The sequence below is a fragment of the Phyllopteryx taeniolatus genome, chromosome 19 (assembly GCF_024500385.1).
Source record: "Phyllopteryx taeniolatus isolate TA_2022b chromosome 19, UOR_Ptae_1.2, whole genome shotgun sequence".
Lineage (NCBI taxonomy): Eukaryota > Metazoa > Chordata > Actinopteri > Syngnathiformes > Syngnathidae > Phyllopteryx > Phyllopteryx taeniolatus.
Genome location: NC_084520.1, coordinates 11,864,138 through 11,885,891, shown reverse-complemented (window position 1 = coordinate 11,885,891; position 21,754 = coordinate 11,864,138). Strand labels below are relative to the sequence as shown.

General features: G+C 40.7%; 3 protein-coding genes, 1 long non-coding RNA gene and 1 other non-coding gene across 9 annotated transcripts; 4 read left to right on the top strand and 1 right to left on the bottom strand.

Annotated features, from left to right (window-relative positions):
• Nucleotides 1–2,536: 2,536 nt before the first annotated feature.
• On the top strand, nt 2,537–2,609 carry trnar-acg (transfer RNA arginine (anticodon ACG)). The gene has a single exon. It is a non-coding gene; the product is annotated as a tRNA-Arg (tRNA).
• A 1,326-nt stretch (nt 2,610–3,935) lies between these two features.
• Nucleotides 3,936–9,577, top strand: calcoco2 (calcium binding and coiled-coil domain 2). 3 transcript variants are annotated; one of them, XM_061756758.1, is made up of 11 exons: nt 3,936–4,041; nt 4,362–4,491; nt 4,793–4,895; nt 5,714–5,883; nt 6,479–6,604; nt 6,671–6,775; nt 6,846–6,962; nt 7,513–7,629; nt 7,731–7,896; nt 7,980–8,014; nt 8,398–9,577. In XM_061756758.1, the coding sequence occupies exons 2-11, from the start codon at nt 4,363–4,365 to the stop codon at nt 8,560–8,562; spliced, it is 1,233 nt and encodes a 410-aa protein (XP_061612742.1). In that variant the 5' UTR covers nt 3,936–4,041; nt 4,362; the 3' UTR covers nt 8,563–9,577. The 3 variants fall into 3 exon arrangements, with proteins under 3 accessions (XP_061612742.1, XP_061612741.1, XP_061612743.1); XM_061756757.1 differs by having other exon boundaries at nt 4,362–4,506; XM_061756759.1 differs by lacking the exons at nt 3,936–4,041; nt 4,362–4,491 and having other exon boundaries at nt 4,876–5,010.
• Nucleotides 9,497–13,447, bottom strand: snf8 (SNF8 subunit of ESCRT-II). Its single transcript, XM_061756761.1, has 8 exons — nt 13,067–13,447; nt 12,530–12,580; nt 12,274–12,412; nt 12,074–12,178; nt 11,925–11,997; nt 10,873–11,014; nt 10,712–10,786; nt 9,497–10,241 (listed from the first exon to the last, which is right to left on the bottom strand). Exons 1-8 carry the CDS (start codon nt 13,118–13,120, stop codon nt 10,104–10,106), a joined length of 777 nt encoding a protein of 258 aa, XP_061612745.1. The 5' UTR covers nt 13,121–13,447; the 3' UTR covers nt 9,497–10,103.
• On the top strand, nt 10,092–11,309 carry LOC133469554 (uncharacterized). The gene is made up of 2 exons (XR_009785729.1): nt 10,092–10,231; nt 10,689–11,309. It is a non-coding gene; the product is annotated as an uncharacterized LOC133469554 (long non-coding RNA).
• A 283-nt stretch (nt 13,448–13,730) lies between the features above and the next one.
• Nucleotides 13,731–21,034, top strand: msl1b (MSL complex subunit 1b). 3 transcript variants are annotated; one of them, XM_061756754.1, is made up of 9 exons: nt 13,731–13,878; nt 15,424–16,024; nt 16,297–16,496; nt 16,809–17,116; nt 17,193–17,317; nt 17,390–17,457; nt 18,645–18,769; nt 19,153–19,225; nt 19,630–21,034. In XM_061756754.1, the coding sequence occupies exons 2-9, from the start codon at nt 15,461–15,463 to the stop codon at nt 19,718–19,720; spliced, it is 1,554 nt and encodes a 517-aa protein (XP_061612738.1). In that variant the 5' UTR covers nt 13,731–13,878; nt 15,424–15,460; the 3' UTR covers nt 19,721–21,034. The 3 variants fall into 3 exon arrangements, with proteins under 3 accessions (XP_061612738.1, XP_061612740.1, XP_061612739.1); XM_061756756.1 differs by lacking the exon at nt 13,731–13,878 and adding an exon at nt 13,947–14,159; XM_061756755.1 differs by lacking the exon at nt 13,731–13,878 and adding an exon at nt 14,190–14,440.
• The last annotated feature ends 720 nt before the right edge of the window (nt 21,035–21,754 follow it).

Below are 21,754 nucleotides of genomic sequence, written 5' to 3'. Positions count from 1 at the left end.
ATAAAAGAGAAGTCTTGTACAAAGTCAGTCACTTCATGACTTAAGTAGCTAAACAGAGCAGCTTCAGATAGAGTACGCAAAGGGTGCCATGGCAACCGACAGCTTAAAAACAACACAGGCGATTCGCTTAATAAGGTTAGATTTTGGCTACTAAATTTGCAAATGCTAATCCATTAAATGTAACCACTGTTTATGTTCCCTTCTCTATTAATGAAATATATTTATAATTTTAAGCAACTCTTGGGACTTTTATTTGTGGACCTTTGTTTTATAAAGTATAATTAAGCCAAAAGACACACACACACACACACTAGCATTGGCGTATCTTTAATGGGCGTGGCCTGGTGAGTGACGTCAGGAGATCTGACTCCAACTCCGATTGGCCGTTTAGAGTTAGTTCAGTGCAAGTGTCTTCTCCATGCTCCTTGTGAGTGTTCTCATTTTGTATTTGTGTGTTGACTGTTCCATTCAATAAACAGCTGACAGTACATCAGTGACGGTTGCTTTTTTAAAATTGAATTTGTAACTTTTTTTCTTGCTTAAAAATTGACCAATCTATGGCACAACACTCCAAAAACTCCTAGGTCAAGGCGACTGTTTTAATCTCGTTATTGAAGAATTTAAACGGGTCAAGTAAATGTAGAAACTCATAATACACTTTTGTAGCTAGGCCGTGTGATTTTCTGACTGTAATAAGAGAACATCATTTGGTACCTTTTCATATACAGCAGCACTTTGAAACAGTAATCCATGACTTCATCACATCTCGGCTGGATGACTTTAATGCACTTCACTTTGGAGTCAGCCAGTCCTCCCGCGAACGTCTCCAGTTTGTTCAAAATGCTTCAGTTTGTTAGTTTAATTCTTTTAAAATTCTGGTGTGTTCAATTGTGGTAAGATCTATGTTCGATTTGGATTTTTGTACAGCACTTCGTTGCAGCTGTGGTTTTTAGCGCTCTAAAGAAAATTGAGTTGAGTTGCTGTTTAGAGGGAAAATGTGCACGAGTTAGAGAGAGAAAAAAATTTGTTTTCTATAGGGGCAACAAGTGCTCAGTTGGCATCAATGGTTGTCAGAACCTTAAAGATAGACTAGATATATTCCCAAGCACAAACAAGGGCAAGCCCCCCCCCAAAAAAAACGAGACATAAATAGTGGAACTCCACACCTAAGAATTAGAACTGAAAAAGTCGTTTGGAGTTCTCCATTTAACGCTTGGGGATTATCTTGGTAGGGTTTGATTTCAAAGGAATGTCCTTAAACCTGTCTCAGTTTGACAAAACTACTATGTAAACTGCTATTCTGGGGAGTGCAAAATGCATTTTTATTAGTTGTTTCAGACGCATGATAAAATCAACATTAGAATATTGTGAAAATCCATCAAACAGAACATCTGTGTCAAACTGCAGTTGATGAATAATTATTCCCAGCAATTTACCAGAAACACCACAAGTTTATCTATTTCTCGCTCTCACACACACACACACACGCGCACACACACTCTCACACACACACACGCGCGCACACACACACGCACACTCACTCACACGCACGCACGCACACACACACACACACACACTCTGTTTTGTGAGCCTGTGAGCTTTGTTGTAATGAAAAGAGGTTAAAGCTCCAGTTTACGACTTGCTACCATGGAAACCAAATGCTGCCCCGTCCCCTTGGAGACCGCCAGCTTTGACTTTAGAGACCACTCTGCTGCTAGCTTAAAAGGGGCTCCGAAAGTCACTAACCTGTTCTGGTAGTGTGTTTCCGGACAAGCCGCAGCTTTCTTTCTTGTGTTCTTTCTGCTTCGGTGTCGCTGTTCTTGACACGAAGACAAACACACGAAAGCGTCAACAAGTCAACTCGACTCAACTCACAGCCGCTTCTGCTCTTAGCCAATCAGCAACACGGAGGCGTTGGCCTTCTCAACTCTGATTGGCTGTTGTCCCTCTCCTACTGATTGGTCGTTACCCCTCTCCCTTTTCCGGTGGCCTGTGCGGCTGCTGGATTTCAGGTTATTTTATATTAAAATATATTTTACAGTATTTCAGGTTATACAAACAACTGTGAATAATTGAGACTTTAATATCCACATTCAATCCTCATATTGGAAATGTATCAAGATATATTCTACAAAGCACATTATGATGCGGGTTCAGAAAATTAATGGATGGATGAATGAAAAAGAAATAACAAAATAACAAATAAATTAATACAAGTAATTAAGAGAAAGCCGTATTATTAAATTAAATATAAGAAATACATGATGCGATAAGTATGAAAACTAATTAAATTTAACTAATATGTAATGTAAAAAAAATCAATAGTTATTAAATTAAATGATGTGCTGGATATATTTTGAGAATAAAAAAATTAGCTGCTAGAAATAAATATATATGATTCACATTTACTTACCAGCCCACTGTACAGTACAAACAGGACAATCGTGTCAGATTTTAAAAGCAATCTGGCTCCCTCGTGCGGTACAGACGAGGCTTTCCATTCTACTGTTACTTCCTGAGTGATGAACTCCCTAACGGGCTAGTGGCGCAATGGATAACGCGTCTGACTACGGATCAGAAGATTCTAGGTTCGACTCCTGGCTAGCTCGACCTTTTGTCATGTGATTCAATACATGGTTGGACTTCGAGCAATAAATTATGTGGCGAGATAATTCCTTGACGTAATGGTTAGAGTTCACTTTTAGCTGCCTGCAAGGGTACACTTTCTCCGACAGTATTTAGAAAAAATAAAAAAAATAAAAAAAATCACATTCAATTCATGGGACAAAAATGCGTGTGAACAGTGGCATAACTACAAGACACAAACTTATAGATATACGCATCTTTGCTTTTTGAGGCTATTTTTCTTACAATCAATGAAAGGTGGTAGTGTTTTCGGCTGTAGAGCATATATCTCCGAGGGTGTTTGAAGGCACCGCGGTAGGAGCCGCAATTAACGCCAATTTCGCACTTTTGTTGCTAGATTTGACCACTTTTCAGACAACCCCAGCAACTACTTTGTTTTCATCGTCTGGTTGCAAAGGTGCATTATGAGGTTTTTTTTTTTTGGGGGGGGGGGGGGGGATCATTTAAAAACATTTAGTTTAGTTTCAATTTTCACAAATTCATGCATAATAGCACTGACAATGAAAAATATTGATCTCTCAGTAATGATACTACTCATGCACTCACTACAGATAGAAATCAAGCCAGTCATGCAAATACATTTTAGTTAATTAGTTTTACAGACATGTATTGATCTGGTGGCTTGTTTTCTAAATATACTTCAAACGTTTAAAAAATAATCGAATATACTGTAGATACCAATATACAGTATACAGTGGGACCTTGATTTACGACGGCCCCGACTTACAAATGCTTCCAGTTGCGAGTTGTCGCTTGGTCAATTTGTTGCTTTTTGTTGAGTGCCAAACGTCAGATGCACCAATGCTCAACTGAAGAGAAAATAAAAATGTGCACGACAGTCGCTGATGCACTCAGCAGTTTATCGAACAGGACAAACAGTCAAATGCACAAATATCAAATGAAAACACTCGCAAGGAGCATGGAGAAGTTGCTCACACTGAACAAACCGTTGTGGTAAACGACCAATCGGAGCTGGAGTCAGAGCTCCTTACGTACCTCACTAGGCCACGCCCAAGTAAAACCGCACCAATTCTCCAGTGTGCGTATGTGATTTACATCTTTATTATACTTTATAAAACAAGTTCTATTTCTTTACATTCTCTTTTATTTGTTTTATATTTTACAATACAGCACTATTTTCCTTTTGATAAACACACAAAATTAACAAATTTCAAGTCCTTTTTTTCTTTCGTTTTGTTTGGAGTATTTTTAAGAAGGCCAACAGATTAAACATTACATTACATTCATTTGTCATTTAGCAACTTTCAGCGACAAAGGCCCGTTTTGAGCAACGTTTCTATAAGGTGGACTCGTCCGAGGGTCCGTGAACGCACCACGGTCCTTGCATTTCCGAGTGACTTCACTCGTCGAGCGAAGTGACAACAACAAAAACATGTAAGTTTTACTCGTCATCTCAGCTCTTGTTGTTGTTCTTGCTTTAATTAATTAGTCACCGTGACGATCTATGACAAACGTTATCGTTATTGTACAGCTGACTGGAGGGTGGCAGTTGTTTCAACGAGTGTAGCATGTTCAGTGCACTTTTACGAGGTTTATTGCGTAAACAAATGCAGACTGCAAAAAAAAAAAACTATTAGATGAGGGAGGAAGAGTTTTGAAAGAAGTGTCACGTCACTGTTATGTATCGGTGACACCTGTTGTCTTCACTCACCCTTGGCTGATATCGGCCTGCGTATTTTTTATTTTTATTCCAGCATGAACAACTCCACTCCCGCCTTCTCCCAGGTGGCGTTCAGGGACGTTCCACACTCGTACCCACCAGCCACCTCCGTCAGCTGCAGCTACACCCTCGCTGCGCATTTCCATCCCAACCCCCGAGACTGGGTGGGCATCTTTAAGGTGGATGTTTTTTTCCCCCTAGGGGTGACAAACGTGTTTTGTTAGTTATATATATATATATATATATATATATATATATATATATAACTTTAATCTTCATGTTTTTAATGCATAACGTGTCATTCAAGTTAACATGATCAGTCTACGTAAGTACAGACATGAGGTTTTTGTATTTGGTTACTTCCCACTGCTTTTTTTTTTTCCTACCTCTTTTTTTGGGACTGTGGCACGTTTGAGGATCTCTTGTTCCTCCTGCCGAGCTGTGTTTTAATTTTGATTTCTCCAGGTGGGCTGGAGCACCACCAAGGACTATCACACCTTTGTGTGGGTGGAGTCGAGCGGGGAGTCGAGCCAAGAACAGTCATCGACGAACCATGCTTATTTTAAAGGTGGGACACCTTAGATGTTATTGCAGAGTTAACCACTTTGCTGTGATGCAGATGTGTTCCTCCTCAACGTCAACATTCAAGTTCCTCAAGCTCTCCAAAATGAAACAATTACAAGGTGCTTCTCATTTTAAAACATATTTTTCCCAGAGCAAATAATGTCAAGTGAATTAATCCGTGCCAGAGTCAAACTGTGGCCATCGTTAAACTTTTATTAACTGTACAGGTAATGTTTTAAGTAGGACTGGCTGGGAAATATAGCCTATAAATAAAATCTAATTGTTTTTTTGTTTTTTTTCCCCACAAAAATCTGATTTCCAATTTTTAATAGTTGTTTCCCCTTTCTTAACAGAAAAAGCAAATGAAAACCAAAACTGTTTTTTTTAATTGGCCCGTGACATAGTCTAAAAAAAAAAGACAAAATTAGCATAATAATTGCAGTTTAACGTGAAGAATATTTTTGTTAATTTAAAAATGTTCAGCTAACTTTAATTTGAAAAATGTATTTATTTTTGTACTTATCAGTTTTTAAACATATTTTGATTATAAATGGGATTATTTGGGGAAATTTGGAAGTATTTTATATAAAAAAATATATATAACTATTTTTTTCTTACAAAAGGTCAATAATATCAAACTGCCCTCCCTTCCGATTTTCTGTGTGCGGCCCACTTTGCTGCTTTAGATGCTCGCTGAGATGAAGTCTCATGAAAATTCCAGAAATCTCGGGTGATTTCACGTTTGACTTTTGAGACATATTTGTCCAGAGTAGAAGCTTGTCTTGTGTCTCATTGGTTGATCCTGCCCTTCATGTTAATCAGATTACTACCTCCCGAAGGACGAGTTGGACTTCTACCAGTTCTGCTATGTGGACAGCTCGGGTCAAGTGCGCGGGGCCAGCACGCCGTTTTGCTTCAAAATGCCGGACAATGAAGACAAGCAAAGTGCAGCGAACATCTCGGACAATGACCTGCTGGTCATTACCACGCAGGTACACACACACACACACACACACACTGCAGATTAGCTTCATATGAGCAAAAGTGTTGGGACACAAAAATGTTGTTATTCAGCTTCTACTTTTCCGGTAGACTTTTATGTAACTACTGTATATCGCTCCCATTTTAATTTGAATTTGTGAGCTGAAGTTTGAATTTTTAAGTTTCAATTTTGTAACACTTTTTTTTGCCATAAAATATTTAGGTTTTAAAAAATTTTGAAAATTGTGTAAACAAAATTCTACCGCTCTAAGAGCATTCAACATTCCAAGTGAATAAGTGTAAAATAAAATCAAAAGCTCAAAAGATTCAGTGTAACAAAATAAATAAAAATAAATAAAAAATATAATATAATAATAGTAATATAATATAATTTTAAATGATCTGTACAGGACAATTTTGTTTCTTCTTTGTGGTAGCGTATTTGACCCCGGTTCAAAAGTTTGCGCAGATGTAAATTTATTTCCTGAAACTGATAAATGGTCGAAACACCCATAAAGTCCAGCATTTTTTGGGGCTCTTAATTTTCTTTTCAGAGCTGGGTATTACATTTTTTTTTTTCCTTACGTGGATTTTGTGTGGAACCAGGAACAAGTGGAGCAGAGCGATCGGGAGAAAGTGGCGCTACTGAACGAAGTGCGGCACATCCTACAGCGGAATGAAGAGTTGGAAAAAACATTGCGAGAGGAGAGACGAGAAGTCGGCATCTTGAAGGTTATTTAAAAACACGACGTGTCTGATGGTGACTTTAAGTGCCCGAGTTGACTCTGTGCTTCACAGGACAAACAAGATGAACTCGTGTCAGAAGTTTGTCGGACGAAGGAGCAGAACGAGTGTCTTCTGTGCACTTTGCAGGAGCAACGAGAAGAAGTCCAGCGCTTGAAGGTTTGATTTGCTCTTACGCTTGTCGACACTTGTGGCTATGTCAACATTGTGCTGCTTCTGTCTTCCCCAGGAGGAGATGTTGATCCACATGACCAATCAGGTGGAACTCCAGGAACAGAACCTTGGTGAGAGCACACAGTCCGATCCAAACCCAGATGATGACTGCGGACTGCTGCTACAAGCTGAGGTACAAAAAAAAACAAAACTACACATTTACACTAAGTACTGCAATCCACTGCACCACAGTGGACTAGTGGTTATCACATCATCCTTGTAGTACTGAGATTCAGGGTCAGAATCTGAATATATATCTGAATCTAAAATTAAATGTGTTTCACCTCGCCCTTCATGTTTTCTTTAAATAATTGTACCCATCTTACAAATTCTGCCTGGGTAATCAAACATATGAGCACAACTCTGTGTTTTCTCATTTACTAAATAAAAGTAGGGCTGTGAATTTCAAAATAAGAGCAAGTAAATGCAAATAATTATATGTTCAAATAAAGCGCCCAACTTCAGAATAATTCTTTTGAAAAACTAACAAAATACAGATAATACTTCGTTTTGATCATATGGGTAGAAGCAAAACCATGCATTGTAAAAATGCATTATACATACGTAGAAGGGTTTTCCATAATTTTGAAGTCAACTTTGGGGGTGCGTATTATACATGGGTGCGCATTATACAAGAGAAATTACCGTAATTATCATATTTCATGGCCTTTTTGGTCATCCAGCGGCAACTCCGAGAAGCTAACGTGGTGATCGCAGAGAAGGACGCCATCATTGAGGAGAACAACAACTTGACGTCATTGCTGAAACGCCACAACCAGGAGCTTGCTCAAGAGAACCAAGTAAACGTCACCCCTCTTACTTAGTTCAACCCTAGAATGTCTGAACCAATAAATCATTGTATTTTGTTACATTGTCACATTGGCCTCCATTTTGTTGCTAGAAGCTCAGCCGTGACATTGAGGAGCTGCAGAGGACTTTGGATGACCTTCAAATGCTTCTGCCCACCCACTCTGTACACCTGGATGCCACCCCGACACCCGCCCGTGGCACAATACAGCCGGACGCACTGGAGACGTGCGAGAGCTTCGATGAAAACATACCTGTTGGTCAGTGTATGGCCACATTTAGCTTTAGCATCACTGATATTTACATCAATATTGGTCATCTTACTCTGATGTCGTTTTTGCAGTGAGCATTGTAGAAGATGATGACGAGGAAGACCAGGTACAGAAACAACAACCTCATATGTGTTTTAAATGGGCTCATCATGCAAACACGCTCACTAGGCCACTGGTGTCAAACTCTAGGTTATGGAGCCAGATCCGGCCCGCTACGTTATTTTATGTGGCCCGCTGAAGCAAATCATGTGCTTCTACGTAATGTTTCCTGCTAAAATAAAATCTGTATCAAGATTTTCAAGATCGTGTATAAGCAGAAGTTATCTATTAATTTATAAGAGTGCAAAAAAAAACCAACACAGAGGTTAATCTGACAAATTCATCCCATGGACTGGTTTTGGCTCATTGGCCACAGTTTAACACACCCTGCATTAGATTTGGGTCTTGCATTGTGACGGCATGTTTCTATGTTCTTCTGCCACCCCCCAGCCGGCGCTTATGTGCCGCCATTGCCTTGAGAGCTTCCCAGGAAGTACACGGGCAGAGGTGGAGAGTCACGAGCGCAATCACCAAGTGTGTCCCTTCTGCACCCTCATCTGCGACGACATGGAGCAGGCCGTGTTCGAGGACCACGTCTACAGTCACGAGATGTGACTGTGAAAAACACCCACAAAGTGTTCTTAAAAATAAGTGGATGAGCAGTTTAATAGATTTTTGTAAAAAATTAATATAGTCAAATCAAATTTTGCAATTGCACAAAATATCACTGATCTCATGGCACTTATCTCTTCTTTTTAGGAGAGTTTGTTACCTAATACGGCAGTATGAGAGAACGTGGGAGCAATAACACCAAAGTCAGCAAACCTGCCCAATTTGAGCATTTTCTCTTTCAAGTGTTCTCACTTTTGTTGCCAGCGGTTTGGACATTATCGGCTGTGTGTTGGGTTATTTTAAGGGGACAGTAAATTTAAATTTACAAGGTGTACACTACATTGTAGCAAAGGGTCATTTCTTCAGGATTGCCCCAAAAAAAGAGAATATTTACAAAAATGTGAGGGATGTAGTCACATTGGTAAGATACTGTAAGTTTTGTGTAGGAACTTAGTATAGTACAGAGGTGTATTGAATACTAACACGTACGTTACACCCCAAGTAATGTTCCCGATGCATGGCTTTCCAAATGTTAGTTTACAAATAAAAGGCAAGTCAAAGTTAAATATTTCAGTGTACAAATTGGATGTAAGTGGGAAGGTGCTGTAGTCTTATCACTCACTACCCTAACCCAGTGGTTAAGTCAGAATTACAGGAATTATTTGTATGAAAAACATTAGGCCATTTATATAAAAATGAAAAACAGTGAGTACAGTGCTAACTAAGCAAGCCTGCTTGGTCGTGTGACCACGTATTACAATACCCAGCAATCTGGGAAAGAATGTCATTTTTTTAAATACCTGTCCACGACCCACCCATAACGCTGGGTCCTGACCGACTGAGACTCACTGCTTTAGCGAGATTAAACCACTATACTGTAATTACAGCTGAAATGTCAAGCTAATGCTTAGCATAAAAAGTCTTCAAGAAATCACACCTGTCTTAATGTATTTTAATTGATTAGGAAATTTTTAGACAAACTGTCCGCTGAAATAAAAAAAAGGCTTATTTTTCTTGATCACGTTGACATCGATATGAAGCCATTACAGTGTTCCCTTGTTACATTAGAGCTATTTAGGCAATCGCTTTGTTTTTTATTATCATCATCATCATCATTAGTTTTTTACAATATACAAGCGAGTCCAAACTTTGTGTAGTGAGCCTTCAGTGTCGTACCACGTTTTGACACAATAGGGCGGCCAGCACAGAGGTGTAATGGAGGAGAAGCAGCATAATTAAGAGCAAGAAAAGGCAGAGAAGGTCCCCAGTTAAGCTCTAGTAATAGCCGTTGTTCCCACAGAGCAGAGAATTAATATATGGTTTGGTTGAACATTTTGGTGTCCAAATAAGAGAGAGACCATATAAACATTTTTTTTTATATGGTCTCTCTATATTGCCGATTTTTCACCAATTATATGTGTCGAACGTATCCGCCGCAATAAACCGGAGTTTACTGCACTGACATATTTTGTAGTCACAATTGTCCTTAAACGTAAACTCGCCACCTGGTGATGGCACAATATGGGCTAACAGGTTCCGTCCGGTCATGGGCTCATCTGATTGGCCTCCTCGGGCGTGACATCACGGGAGGTGAGCTCGGAGAAGAGGGCGGGCAGCCAGTACTGCGGCTCGTCTGATGCTTGAGAGTCCAGCCAGGCCAGGCCCTCCTTCAGTAGGTGGTCCTAGCAATGACAACATGGGTCGATTAGGGCCAGGCAATTCATTGATTTTATTGATTAATTTGAATTTGTCAGCAAGATTTTTGTAATTGTTAATTTGATCATCCATAGTTCAAAGCACATCCCCGCTGACCTAAACTGCTTCCACTGACAACATGGCTCCGAACAGACAGGAGCTAGTTCACCAAATTATAACTACAATCACAAAAAGAGATATTTGGCTTCCAGGTGAAATTTCATTATGAGCCTAAAATGCACTACAAACTTTACAGGTGAACTTGACCTCTAAAGTTTTGAATGCATGTCCCCACTGTACATGTACCAATGTTTTAGTACTTCAGTACATTACTTATTAAAACTCAGAAATCAGACTTTTCTATTTCAACAGATTTCATTTTAAGGCCATATCACCTGGCCCTACTTCTGTTTAATTGTTTGCTTTGTGGCCAGGACGCTGTTGACATGGGACTCACCAGGACGTGACTCGCTCGCTCCTTTTCCCACTTGAGACTGTTCTTTATCTCACTCACCGTCACGTAGCCCTTCTTCTACAAAGCAGCGACAAGCATAACTGGATTTTTCTTTGTTGTATTTATAGAATATACAAAGCTGTGTTTTTTTGGGGTTGGTTTACCTCAGCCAGCTGCAGGACCACTGTGTGGTCCATGTTGAGCTCCGCTGGGACGGATTGCACCAAGTAGGAGCCGCCCACCGGAATCATCCCGAAACCGTTGCCCATGACTTTGAGTTTCTTGATGGCTCGCACCAAATCATCCCTGGGGGAAAATGGCACAGACAAGTTAAATGTAAGAGCTTTAATCATTCAATGTACCTGTGGATGAAATAGTGAAGCGTGCAGTCAAATGCACACGAGTAATGTACAAAGCATGTGGAGTACAGTCAATGAATGGGGCACGGCAGCCTCTCCAAGTATCCACAATCTCTCCTCTATTCTTACCCGTTTCCTCTCTTTGTGCCAACCCGCTTCTTCCTTGACAATTGCACCATGTTTTTGTGGTTCAATAATTAATAAAGTACAAGATACTGTATGTATCGAGACTCAAAACCCAATACTGTGTCGCAGTTTTCCATTGCAGCGTGTCGGTAGATGTGCAGGGCTCAATTGCTCATTGTGCGGGTGTAAGTTGGCAACTGTCATTTTTTCACGATGGTCGAATCCAGCTGGGTTCGGCGGCGGGCCTTAGTTACGAAGAGCTGATACTGAACTGAAATGCCATGGAATTAATTGAAATATTGTCTATGTATAATGTTGGAATTAGGGAAAAAATACTCATTTAAACCACTAATATAATGAGAACTGCTAAAATTAGTGAGATCGATGAAGATTTTAAATCTTACCCTGTATTACTAGTACTAGTTCTGATGCGACTTGCCCATAAGCAGATATTAATGGAAAGCAAATGTCCTAAATAAACTGAGCAATTTGAATTATATTTGTCGAGAAAAGTGGGGAGGAGGTAATTATGTAAAAATGTCTCAATATGGGAATTTTGGTGTGAAAATGTAGAATTCTGAAAAGTGGGAATTATTAGAAAGTGAAAAATCATTCTTAAGATGTCCTGAATGAGCAAAACTTTTGGAAGTCAAATTGGTTGGAATCAGGTAAGAAATTGGAAGGAAAAAATTCTGAATTAATTTAGGAATTCTTATCTTGGAAAAACTTACTGGCTGACATCCTGAGCGTATTTACCACGTCCCTTGAGCACCCTGAGATGGAGTTCATCCAAAGTGATGAGTCCTGAAAGAAAAGATAAGTCTGTCACTCCCGTCGCCATAGTGATGTCGATACAAGTCGCATTCATTATATCACTAACCTCCGTTTCTGTGCTTGAGGGCCAAGCAAACCTCAATAATCTGCACGCCGAGCTCATAGTAGAAGTCGCCCACGCCGAGCATCTCTGACCAAAATCCTTTGCCAGCTGTCAACAAAGCAAACTGGTATTTAAAAAAAACAAAAACAAAAAAAAACACACACTCAAGCATATGTTTGAACATTCGTCGTGGTGGCTCTCACAGGCAAGTGGGTCAACTCCAATGGTGGCGCACATCTCCTGAAACTGGACGCGGAACTGAGAACTCTTGCGGATTTCCTGTTTGTGCTTGCTGGCGAACTCCTCCAGGTTGGACTTGAATGTGTCCAGCTGCTTGGACATCTGACAGAGGAGGAGAAGAAAAAAAACAACATGTTGTTTTTGGAGACAAGTGCAACAATACATACATCACTTGTACGAATGTAGACACACTTCAAGAAAGCAAGTGAGTGAACTTGCCTGAACTATCTGATCCTCTGCGAGAACAGTTCCTCTCTCTTTATATTTGGCCTGAAAAGAAAACACAAACGTAAGTCAGTCCAAAAATCTATCAATTATGGTGTCATACAATCAGGATAATTTACTACTATGAATTTACCACTAGTGGTATGCGGGCTCCCTCACGTGGTACGCGAAAGAATCACTGCCCAAGTACAATTCAGTTGTACATTTATTTGCATTTAATCTTTTAGAACTGTCCACTTTCAAACGTTTATTTAGGTACAATCTTATTTTACTTTTAGGTGCAATAATTGAATCACTATTTAAGTATAAGCTTTTATTTTCCTGTATTTAAGCGCAGTGTTAATGGTCAAACTGTTCATAGTGCTACAGTGGCTTACAATAATGTTAAATGTACTTTTTAGGAATAAACCGCTGTCTCGTTTTTAATGTTGGTCGTGTTTATCGTTTAAGGTACATGTACAAGTATATGAAGTTTGCTTTCAATAATTTGTTTGGAAACATATTCTTGAATTCAATTAAGTATTTTCTTACCTCTGCTAGCTTCTTTTTGGCGATGGCACCCGCACCGACGCCTCTCCGGTGCATTCTGATTTTTTATTTGAAAATTTTTTTTTAAACAATGAAAATGAAGATAAGAGACGGTGTTATTGTCCAAAAATTATGACAGCTTTGGACATTACGGAGGAAGCTAAACAACACCAGCTGTATTTACGTTACTGTAACTCAGCAATTCTCTCAATTTTCACTGAGGTACGCAATCATTTAAAATCCGTAGCTCTCACGGATTCATCTTACTGATGTATTTCAAGTACAAGTGCTGTGGAGAAGTCGCTTTGAGTTGGAGAGGATTGAGCTACTTCCTTGCGATCGTTTCCATTTTGATTGTTTGGTGGATAAAATCGACATTTTTTTTCTAAATACTGCCTCCTGGAGGATCGGCGAATTCTGCAACACCATTCTCTTGCGTCATTGCAGTTGTAATAAAAATACAAATGTAAATTGTTGGAAGAAAAACAACGAAGCGACTATTTCAATTCAACTAGTGTCTTACGTAAAAAAATAAAATATACAAAAGTGATTTTAAGAGGGAATGAAAATGAAAAATACACGCGCTTCACATATTCACAATCTGCTGTGTGTAGAGTACTTTAATAATGCCTGAAGTGATTTGCATACTATTGCCTCATATCTCCAGGGTGACTTTGATGATTTGCTGCGCAGCGTCCTCATGGAAACCTCAAAGCAATACATGGCATCGAGCATGCGCAGTACAGAACGCTTTAAAACTAGACTTGAGGAGGGAACATGACGAGCATTGTTGGTGGACTTCACTTATAGCCCGGGTAAGCTCACAATTCCACGTAGTGTGTTTTTTAAAGACCAGTCTGTGAGCGGTTCGAGTGTTTAAACGTGCTCGGTGCGACGGCGTCGCGTTGTGTGTGTGTGTGTGTGTGTGTGTGTGTGTGTGTAGCTAAGCTAGCAGGCTAGCCACTGGAGCTAGGTAGCTGTTATTGTTTTTTCACGACGAGCTAAAATGGAGGAGCTAAAATGGAGGTTGCTTCACTGCCACTCCCGGGTCCTTGAACGTCTCGCCACATTGCGACTAAATCGTTGCTAGCGTGAGGTAGTTAGTTTCTGAAGTACTGTAGTTGTTGCTTGCTGGTGTAGAGCTTGACTTGGAATTTCAAACGCCCGGCGTGCAACTCGTATGAAAAGGAAGAATCACGCAGGCTTGACGTAAAGTGACAATATGATGGCGAGCGTAGTTGTTCATACAACAAACGACACTGCTTTAAGTGATTGTCACAAACAAAAACAGCGTCTTTACGTTTGTTTGTGTGGGCAGGGTTTTTCCTGGCTCAAATTGAGGCAGGGGTGATACTACTATTCTGATCAGTCGCACAGGTGCGTATGCCTGACTCAAAACACTTTTTCTGTGAAGTGTACATGTACTTTATTGTTCTTTTAACTTTTACAATTTCAACAAATATACAAAGACAACACCCTGGAAACATACTCGGCTATTTTATGAGACATCTGTGGAAGGCCAAAAACATAAAGGTATCAACTCATTTAAGATACAGTAGCGGGGGATAGGGACCCTTCTGCAAATATCTGACGCCAACCCAAAAAGATTTGTAATTGCACATTGATGCGAAAACGTGGCGAAGCATTTTTCATTAATTTTTTTTAACATTAGACAAGGCTATGTCCTTACTAAATAAAGCTCCTCTCAATTCAACATAGGTCCTTGGCTACAAGATTGCGCCAAGGGATCCATCAATCAATTTTCTGTACTGCTGTGCTTATTCTAACAAGGGTCATAGGTAAACTGGAGCCTATCCCAGCTCACTTTTGGTGAGGGGTGGAGTACACCTTGGACTGGTCACCAGCCAATCGCGGGGCACATGTAACAACCATTCACACTCAAATTCACGCACGCGGACAATTTAGTTTTTTAAGAAGAAAAAAACTAACTGCTATTACACTAACACTTAACTGCTTGTCCACCATGTGGCAAGGTGCCAAAGCAATGTTTCTGTGTTTGACATTGCTTTTCAGTTTTTTAATGAATAACAGGATAACTTCCCCCCCCCAAAAAAAATCTGCAAATGGTGATTATGCAGGAGTTAACTGTACTTTTTTCCTGTAAAATCCGATGTACGTGTTTACAAAAGAGAATATACGCCTGTTTGAAAATCCGTTGACACTTTTAGGAGCGACTGTTTCCGATACAACGCCGCAATTGCAGGTAAAAATAGCCCCAACTAGTTCAACGTGGAAGTTTTTAGAGCCAGACATGGCACAACATTAGTTGGAGGTCCCCGCCTCAAATTTTTATTTGAAGCAATAAACCGGTTGTGTGTAACACACTGTGTAATCTACAGGGGGCAGCCAGCCGCGGTCACACCATGAACAGTCGCCATGAGCATGAGAGCCTCCCCGGGTCCACATTCGGGATCCAAGCCGAACGCTGACGCCATAGGGGGGACGTTCACTTTGCTTCCCTTGAGCCTCAGGAGGGAGTCACGTGACTCGCCCTCGGATGCTCCAGACAACTTCCGGTGGGCTGACAAAATCCCGAGCAAGCCCAAGCGCTCGGAGCAGACTTACATGAGCGGCGACGTCTCGGAAGTCGTCGAAGCAAACCGGGCCGCCGCCGTGGGGGTTCTTTCCCCTGTCGGACCAATGGGGGGTGAGGGAACCCCGGTGAAAGGTAAACCCCTCTCCGTGGACAATACGGACAACCCTCAGATGGCGCAAAACAACACGCCCAAGGATGCCGACGGCGTCCTTGGGGCCGCGTCCATCGAAGTGTCGTCTGAGGGCAAGTGGAAGAACCTCCGGAAGAGTCCGGCCAACCCGCACACGCAGGCCAACTGTCTGCGACAGATCCTGCTGCTGCAGCTAGACCTCATCGAGCAGCAGCAACAGCAGCTGCAGTCCAAGGACAAGGAGATAGATGATCTCAAAGCAGACAAGGAGACGGTACGGAAGACAAATGTGGATTTTTAATTTTTTTTTTCACTGTGCTTTTCTTTTGTATTCTGAAAAAATATTTGCGGATTTAAATAATTCTAGTGGTAGTATATTTCTTCACATCGTCAGCAAAGTGAATCCACAGCTTCAAACTGACTGACAATGACTTTTTACATTTGTTTTTATCTTTGGTTTTTCAAATATTAATGTTCCTGTCAGGTTATAAATCATTTGTAAACAATGACAACAACTGCAGTGACAGTTTTCCTCTACCTGCCCAGCTTCTGGCACGTATCGAGCGCATGGAGCGCCGCCTGCAGCTCACCAAAAAGGACCCACCGCGCGACAAGCGCCTCTTCCAGCCCCTGGAGCCGTGGACCCCCGACAAGGAGGACATGTGGGACCTAGAAGTGGAGGAGAGTCCGCAGCCCAATCCATCTGCCCTCCTGCCCCTAAGTCGAGGAAGCAAAGGTCAAAAGAGGTAGGTAAAAAAAAAAAAAGAAAAAAGAAATTGTGTGTGAACGCTTATGCCGAACTGAAATGCTATGGAATTAAGTGAAGTGTACAATGTGAGGATTGGAAAATGTAAAAATACTGAACAACAGTTGTGGCAAACTGTGTGATTGTTGAGTATTTTACACCTTGCCATGTATTCATGTGCTGTTTCTAATGAGAATTTCGAAAATGCTAACACAGTAACCGTACATATGTAAATTCCCTGAAAGTTAACATACCACAATAAATATAGAAAAGGAGACTCCTTGTTGTTAACATCACACGCCTGCATCCACAGGAAATCCTGCTTCGGGGAGTCCAAACTCCAAAAGTCGCGCGGCAAAAGCTCCAAGCTGAGTCCTCACAAGCTGGAAAGTCAGCCGGCGTCTCCGTCTCAACGAGAGCTGCGCAACAAGGAAACGCCCGAGAAGAGCGCCCCCGCAGGGCTGCCCTGCAAAGAGGAGGCAGAGCTGAGCTGCCAGATGGACGACCTTCCCTTCCTGTCCACCACGGAGATGTACCTGTGCTGCTGGAACCAACCTCCTGTGTCGCCTCTGCGTGAGACTTCTCCCAAGAAGAAGGAAGAGGAGGAGGAGGAGGTGCCCAGTGAGTGGACTCCTCATGTAATTCATGATATGCTGATTGTTTGTAAGCCTAACCTTCCACTACCTATGTCCTTCAGATGCATCCAACACTCACTCCATGATTAACTTCCTTTTCCCGTCTTCGTGCCGCCTCTCGGTTCCCTCGTGGCGGGAAAATGTCATCGAGGCATTGGGTGACGATTTAAGCCTTGACACGCAAGAGGTGATAACATCGTAATGTTTTGAACACCAGTCGCAAAAGCGATCAAACTCACAGTCCGTCTTGTCAATTTAGCCTCTGGATGACGGTGTATTCCTCAAGCGCCACGCCAAGCTGGAACTGGATGAGAAGAGGAGGAAGAGGTGACCGCATTAATGTCATTCCCAAAAAAAAGAAATATATATATATATATATATATATATATATATATATATTATATATTTTTATATATAGTACCTGCCAAGCAGAAAATGTTCCGGGTCGCTTCAGAATCTTCTCTGTTGTCAAAGGTCCCTTCCCTCTGCTTCTGTTCGCTAGGCTTGTGCCTACTTGTTGGCAAACAAGGCAAACGATTGACAAACTTGGTCAGTCGCCCCTTCTGTGTGTTTCTTCGGGCGCGGTAGTTTCTTAAATATCTAATTAGAGGTCAAGATGGGGCCAGATTTATTTTTTTAATAGATCATTTCACTAATGTACGTCTGTCAGTTAAGGAGGGCAGTTGTAACAAATTTGAACAAAAAAAGGATTTCTGGGAAAAATGCCTTTTTGAAAAAAAAAAAAAAAAAGCTTGCATATGATTTGATTTATATATATATAAAAAAAAAGGCTTGTTTGGGTTTTTCTCCACCTTATGGCTTTATGGAGTATTAAAGCACAAAAACAGGATGGAACTGCTTTTTTTTCAGTAAATAGAGGATAGCTTCCAAAGAAGACAACACACAAAAAAATTAGAATTTGCAAATAGTGAATTGTGTGTGTGTGTGGGGGGGGGGGGGGGGGGGGGGGGCTTTTCTAGAGATGCAAATAAACTACAATTAAAATTGTAGCACAATTACGATTCATAACACGAACAGTTTCAGTTTCTACTACATGTCAAATTTGGTTTGTGAATCACATCCCACTGTTGAGCCTAAAGAAGTAAACTCCTTTAGCACTGGGCTAAAGATGTTCTTGTTTTGGTTCTGAATATGGAGATATAATCTATTCCAGTGGGATTTAGGGCCTTGGGCCACCCCAGAGTACTGAAAAATCCCAAACTATTTTTCCTTATCCCCTTTAACAGAAAGCTGTGATGTAGCAGTTTTGAAAAAGTGTATATTATATGTGAGTTTTATAATTCCATATCTTTTAAAAAAAATTTTTTTTTTTTTTTTATTTTATTTTTTTTACATTTACCTACACTGATGGGTTGGTTTTAAGCGTTGTTAATAAATGAAAGGTGAATTCGAAAATTTCTGTATGTGACCTTTTAGGAAAAAAGTTTGGACAGCCCTGTATTAGAAGCTTCAAACTTGAACCTCACATGGTTCCTCTTAATTTCCACACGCAGGTGGGACATCCAGCGGATCCGAGAGCAGCGCATGTTTCAGCGCCTGCAGCAGCGCATGAACAGGAAGAAGATCATACCGGAGACTGAGCCCGAGCTTTCATCATTCTATCCGGAAACTGAAGACGGTAACTCATTATTCATATTATCATCAACCCTTGTGCCCTCAAATTTACTACCATTTGGACACATTTGTGGCAAAAAATGTACGCAAACTGCTATAAAATCATTGTACACGTTTTTATTTATTTATTTAAATAAATCACTTAAGCAGCTTGAGTATGAGTGTAGGACATATGAGAGTAAACAGTGGTGGTAGTAGTAGTAACATTGGATTTACAGAAATTGACCTAAAACATTTCATGCTAAATTTCATGCCACAAGGTGTATCACAACCAAAATGAAAGAGGAAAATGTGTGAAAATGCCCAATGAGGGCACAAGAATCAATAGCAATGTTTTTCCCCAAAACTAGATTTTTTAAACTGTATTTCTGTTGTTGTGCCGTCTAGTTGAAGCGATCATGATCACGCCCTTCTTGCCAGTGGTCGCATTTGGTCGGCCGTTGCCCAAACTCATACAAGAGTAAGTTTGAACATTTATCAGTGCTTTTCATCAGTCACCTGACTCCTTATTAGAAAAAAAATCATATAAAAATGATCACGATTATCAGTGTGAACACACATTACTCCCCCCCCATTACTCTTGATTATTCCTCAAGTGCCATCTGTTCACCAACGCATCCCTTCAATAACATGAATACAGACAGACAAGACTCGTATGTAGATTTTAATATATAATCATGCATTAGACTTTCAAATTTAAACAGCAAGCTTTGTCAAGCCATCTAGTTCGTCATGTCTCATTAATACCAAATCAATGTCAAGTGTCCAGCGAGTCTTTGGTCCAAAAATTGGTGACTGAAGAAGTCGTGTGACGTGAGTCGTTTTATCCCCACTCCTTAAAAATGTTTTTTTGTTCTCCTTCAGGAACTTTGATCTGCCTTGGCTGGACGAGCGCAGCCGCTGTCGCATTGAGGTTCCCAAGAAACACACTCCTCACCGGACCTGTCGCAAGTGAATGTCACCGAGCAGGAGACGCGGTCATTTAGTACGATGCGGTTTAGTCCCTAGTTGTGTGTGTGTTCTCGCGCACGTGCGTGTGACTACTGTTGCTTTCTGTGTGGAAGCTAAAGGCGTCTCCCCGCCTGGGCTCAGAACACACATATCACTCAGTCACTGGCGTGTGGTGTGAGACAGAAGCTCTGTTCCCACCTTCTAATAACATCACTGTTACTGCACTCAGTTGACACATAAATAAACTTTTCACATTGGACAACTTTAAACCTCCCGACTCGCTGCTTTGGGGGAAGAAATGTCCCAACCTATCTGTGGTGCTGTATATCTGTCTCTCAACCATCCATCTTTGGATCAATGTGATGTGTGACAACTTCACACTCGAAAGCATGTTGGGGGGGAAGCAATTTTGGAAAAAAAATGAAAGGCTGAATCCATTTCCTCTTGCGGGGGGTGGGTGGGGGAGAACGAGACGGGTCCTAATGTTGGCTTGAAGCCCAGTGTTCTGTTACTTTCTTTGGTTTAGTTCTTTTGCTTTTACACTACTCGTAAAAAGTTGTTAATATTGGACTTTTGGTTTTAGGAATCTTGGGCTTTCGGTTGCAATTTTCATTCACTTCTAAGCCTTTCTGTGACTCTTGCAGTCTTTGTGAAAGAAGTACTGATACATTGAACAGTTGGACATGTGCATTCAAAAGTTGAGAGTTCAAATTAAGTTTACCTGTTAAGGTTATGGTCCATCCTGAAATTTCACCTCAACTCCATTTTTGTGAGTAGTTTACATGTGAATTGCATGGGTTCTATTTAGCTGTAACAGACATCAGAAACAATGGTAGCATGGCTTAACCCCTCGATGGAGCATCTTCTCTCCTCTTCAGCAAAATAAAAAGACGCAAGCATGACATTTGGCTGTAAGCGTCCAGGAAGAGTGGGAGAATACTGACACACAAGTAGTGAATGTATACGTTGAACTCCAGGAGCAGTTAGTCGACATCAGGGCTCCATTTTAGAAACAAAAGTTCCTAGCTTGTAGTTCTAACAAATCCTGCCATACTCATCCCTCTCAGTGATCTGTCTTTGTTTTGTTTTCCTGCACAATGCAACAGCTTCAACCGCTCTACAAGTGCGTAGATGTTGGCTACGTCTGGAAACTTTTATGTACATAGCATTCACAAACAAATGTACATAAAACATGGCTGTTATTTTTTTATTATTTAATGTTGAACATGTTGAGTACATTAAAAATTCAATGATTGTATGTTGACAAATTGAACGTTGCATTTTCTTTTTGGAATAAAATGACCATCTCTATGCTTTATGGATCTGAATTTGGTCTTTCCCCCCCCCCCCCCCCCCCCCCATTGCTGGAATAAATTGTATGTAATATGTATTTTTCAGTAGATGAGAATCTGATCGTTTACAATTCCCAGGGTCCACTTTGGTAACCAATCACGGTGGTATCTTGGTGATATCATTGCTATAAAAATTCTTTCCTCTTTGTCATCAGATTTTTTGGGGCGAAAACTGAGAAACCTTGTCTGTTAAAATGCCAAAATTGGTGTTAAATCTCCCCTCCCATCAATTTTTGTTTTACATTCTTTGATGTCTGTTGGGTTTACAAGATAATTTGGGTTGGAAATGCCCAGGATGCCCTTTTTCAAGATATTCAAGTAGGTCCAATACACCTGGCATATGAGATGGCCGGATTTCCCATTAATATGTGACATGTAAATAAGCTTTGCTGTCATTGTTTCTCTTTTCAATTTAAAGATGGTAAACAGCTCTGATTGCCTGCCGCGTTCATTGCTCATGTACATTATGGCGACAATGACCGCAAGTGTCGGTATTTAATCCACAGTTGGATTATGTAGTACTTTAACCCACAATGTATGCTTTTATATACTATATTTGCATGGCTCGGGCTTCTGAGTTTTCAGATTTATGGCTCTGGCCCAATAGAAATCGTAACTGAGGCTATTAGGACCTTTTTTTTTTTAAGCCGTCTTGCATTCTTTCACCAATAAACACGTTTGTTAAA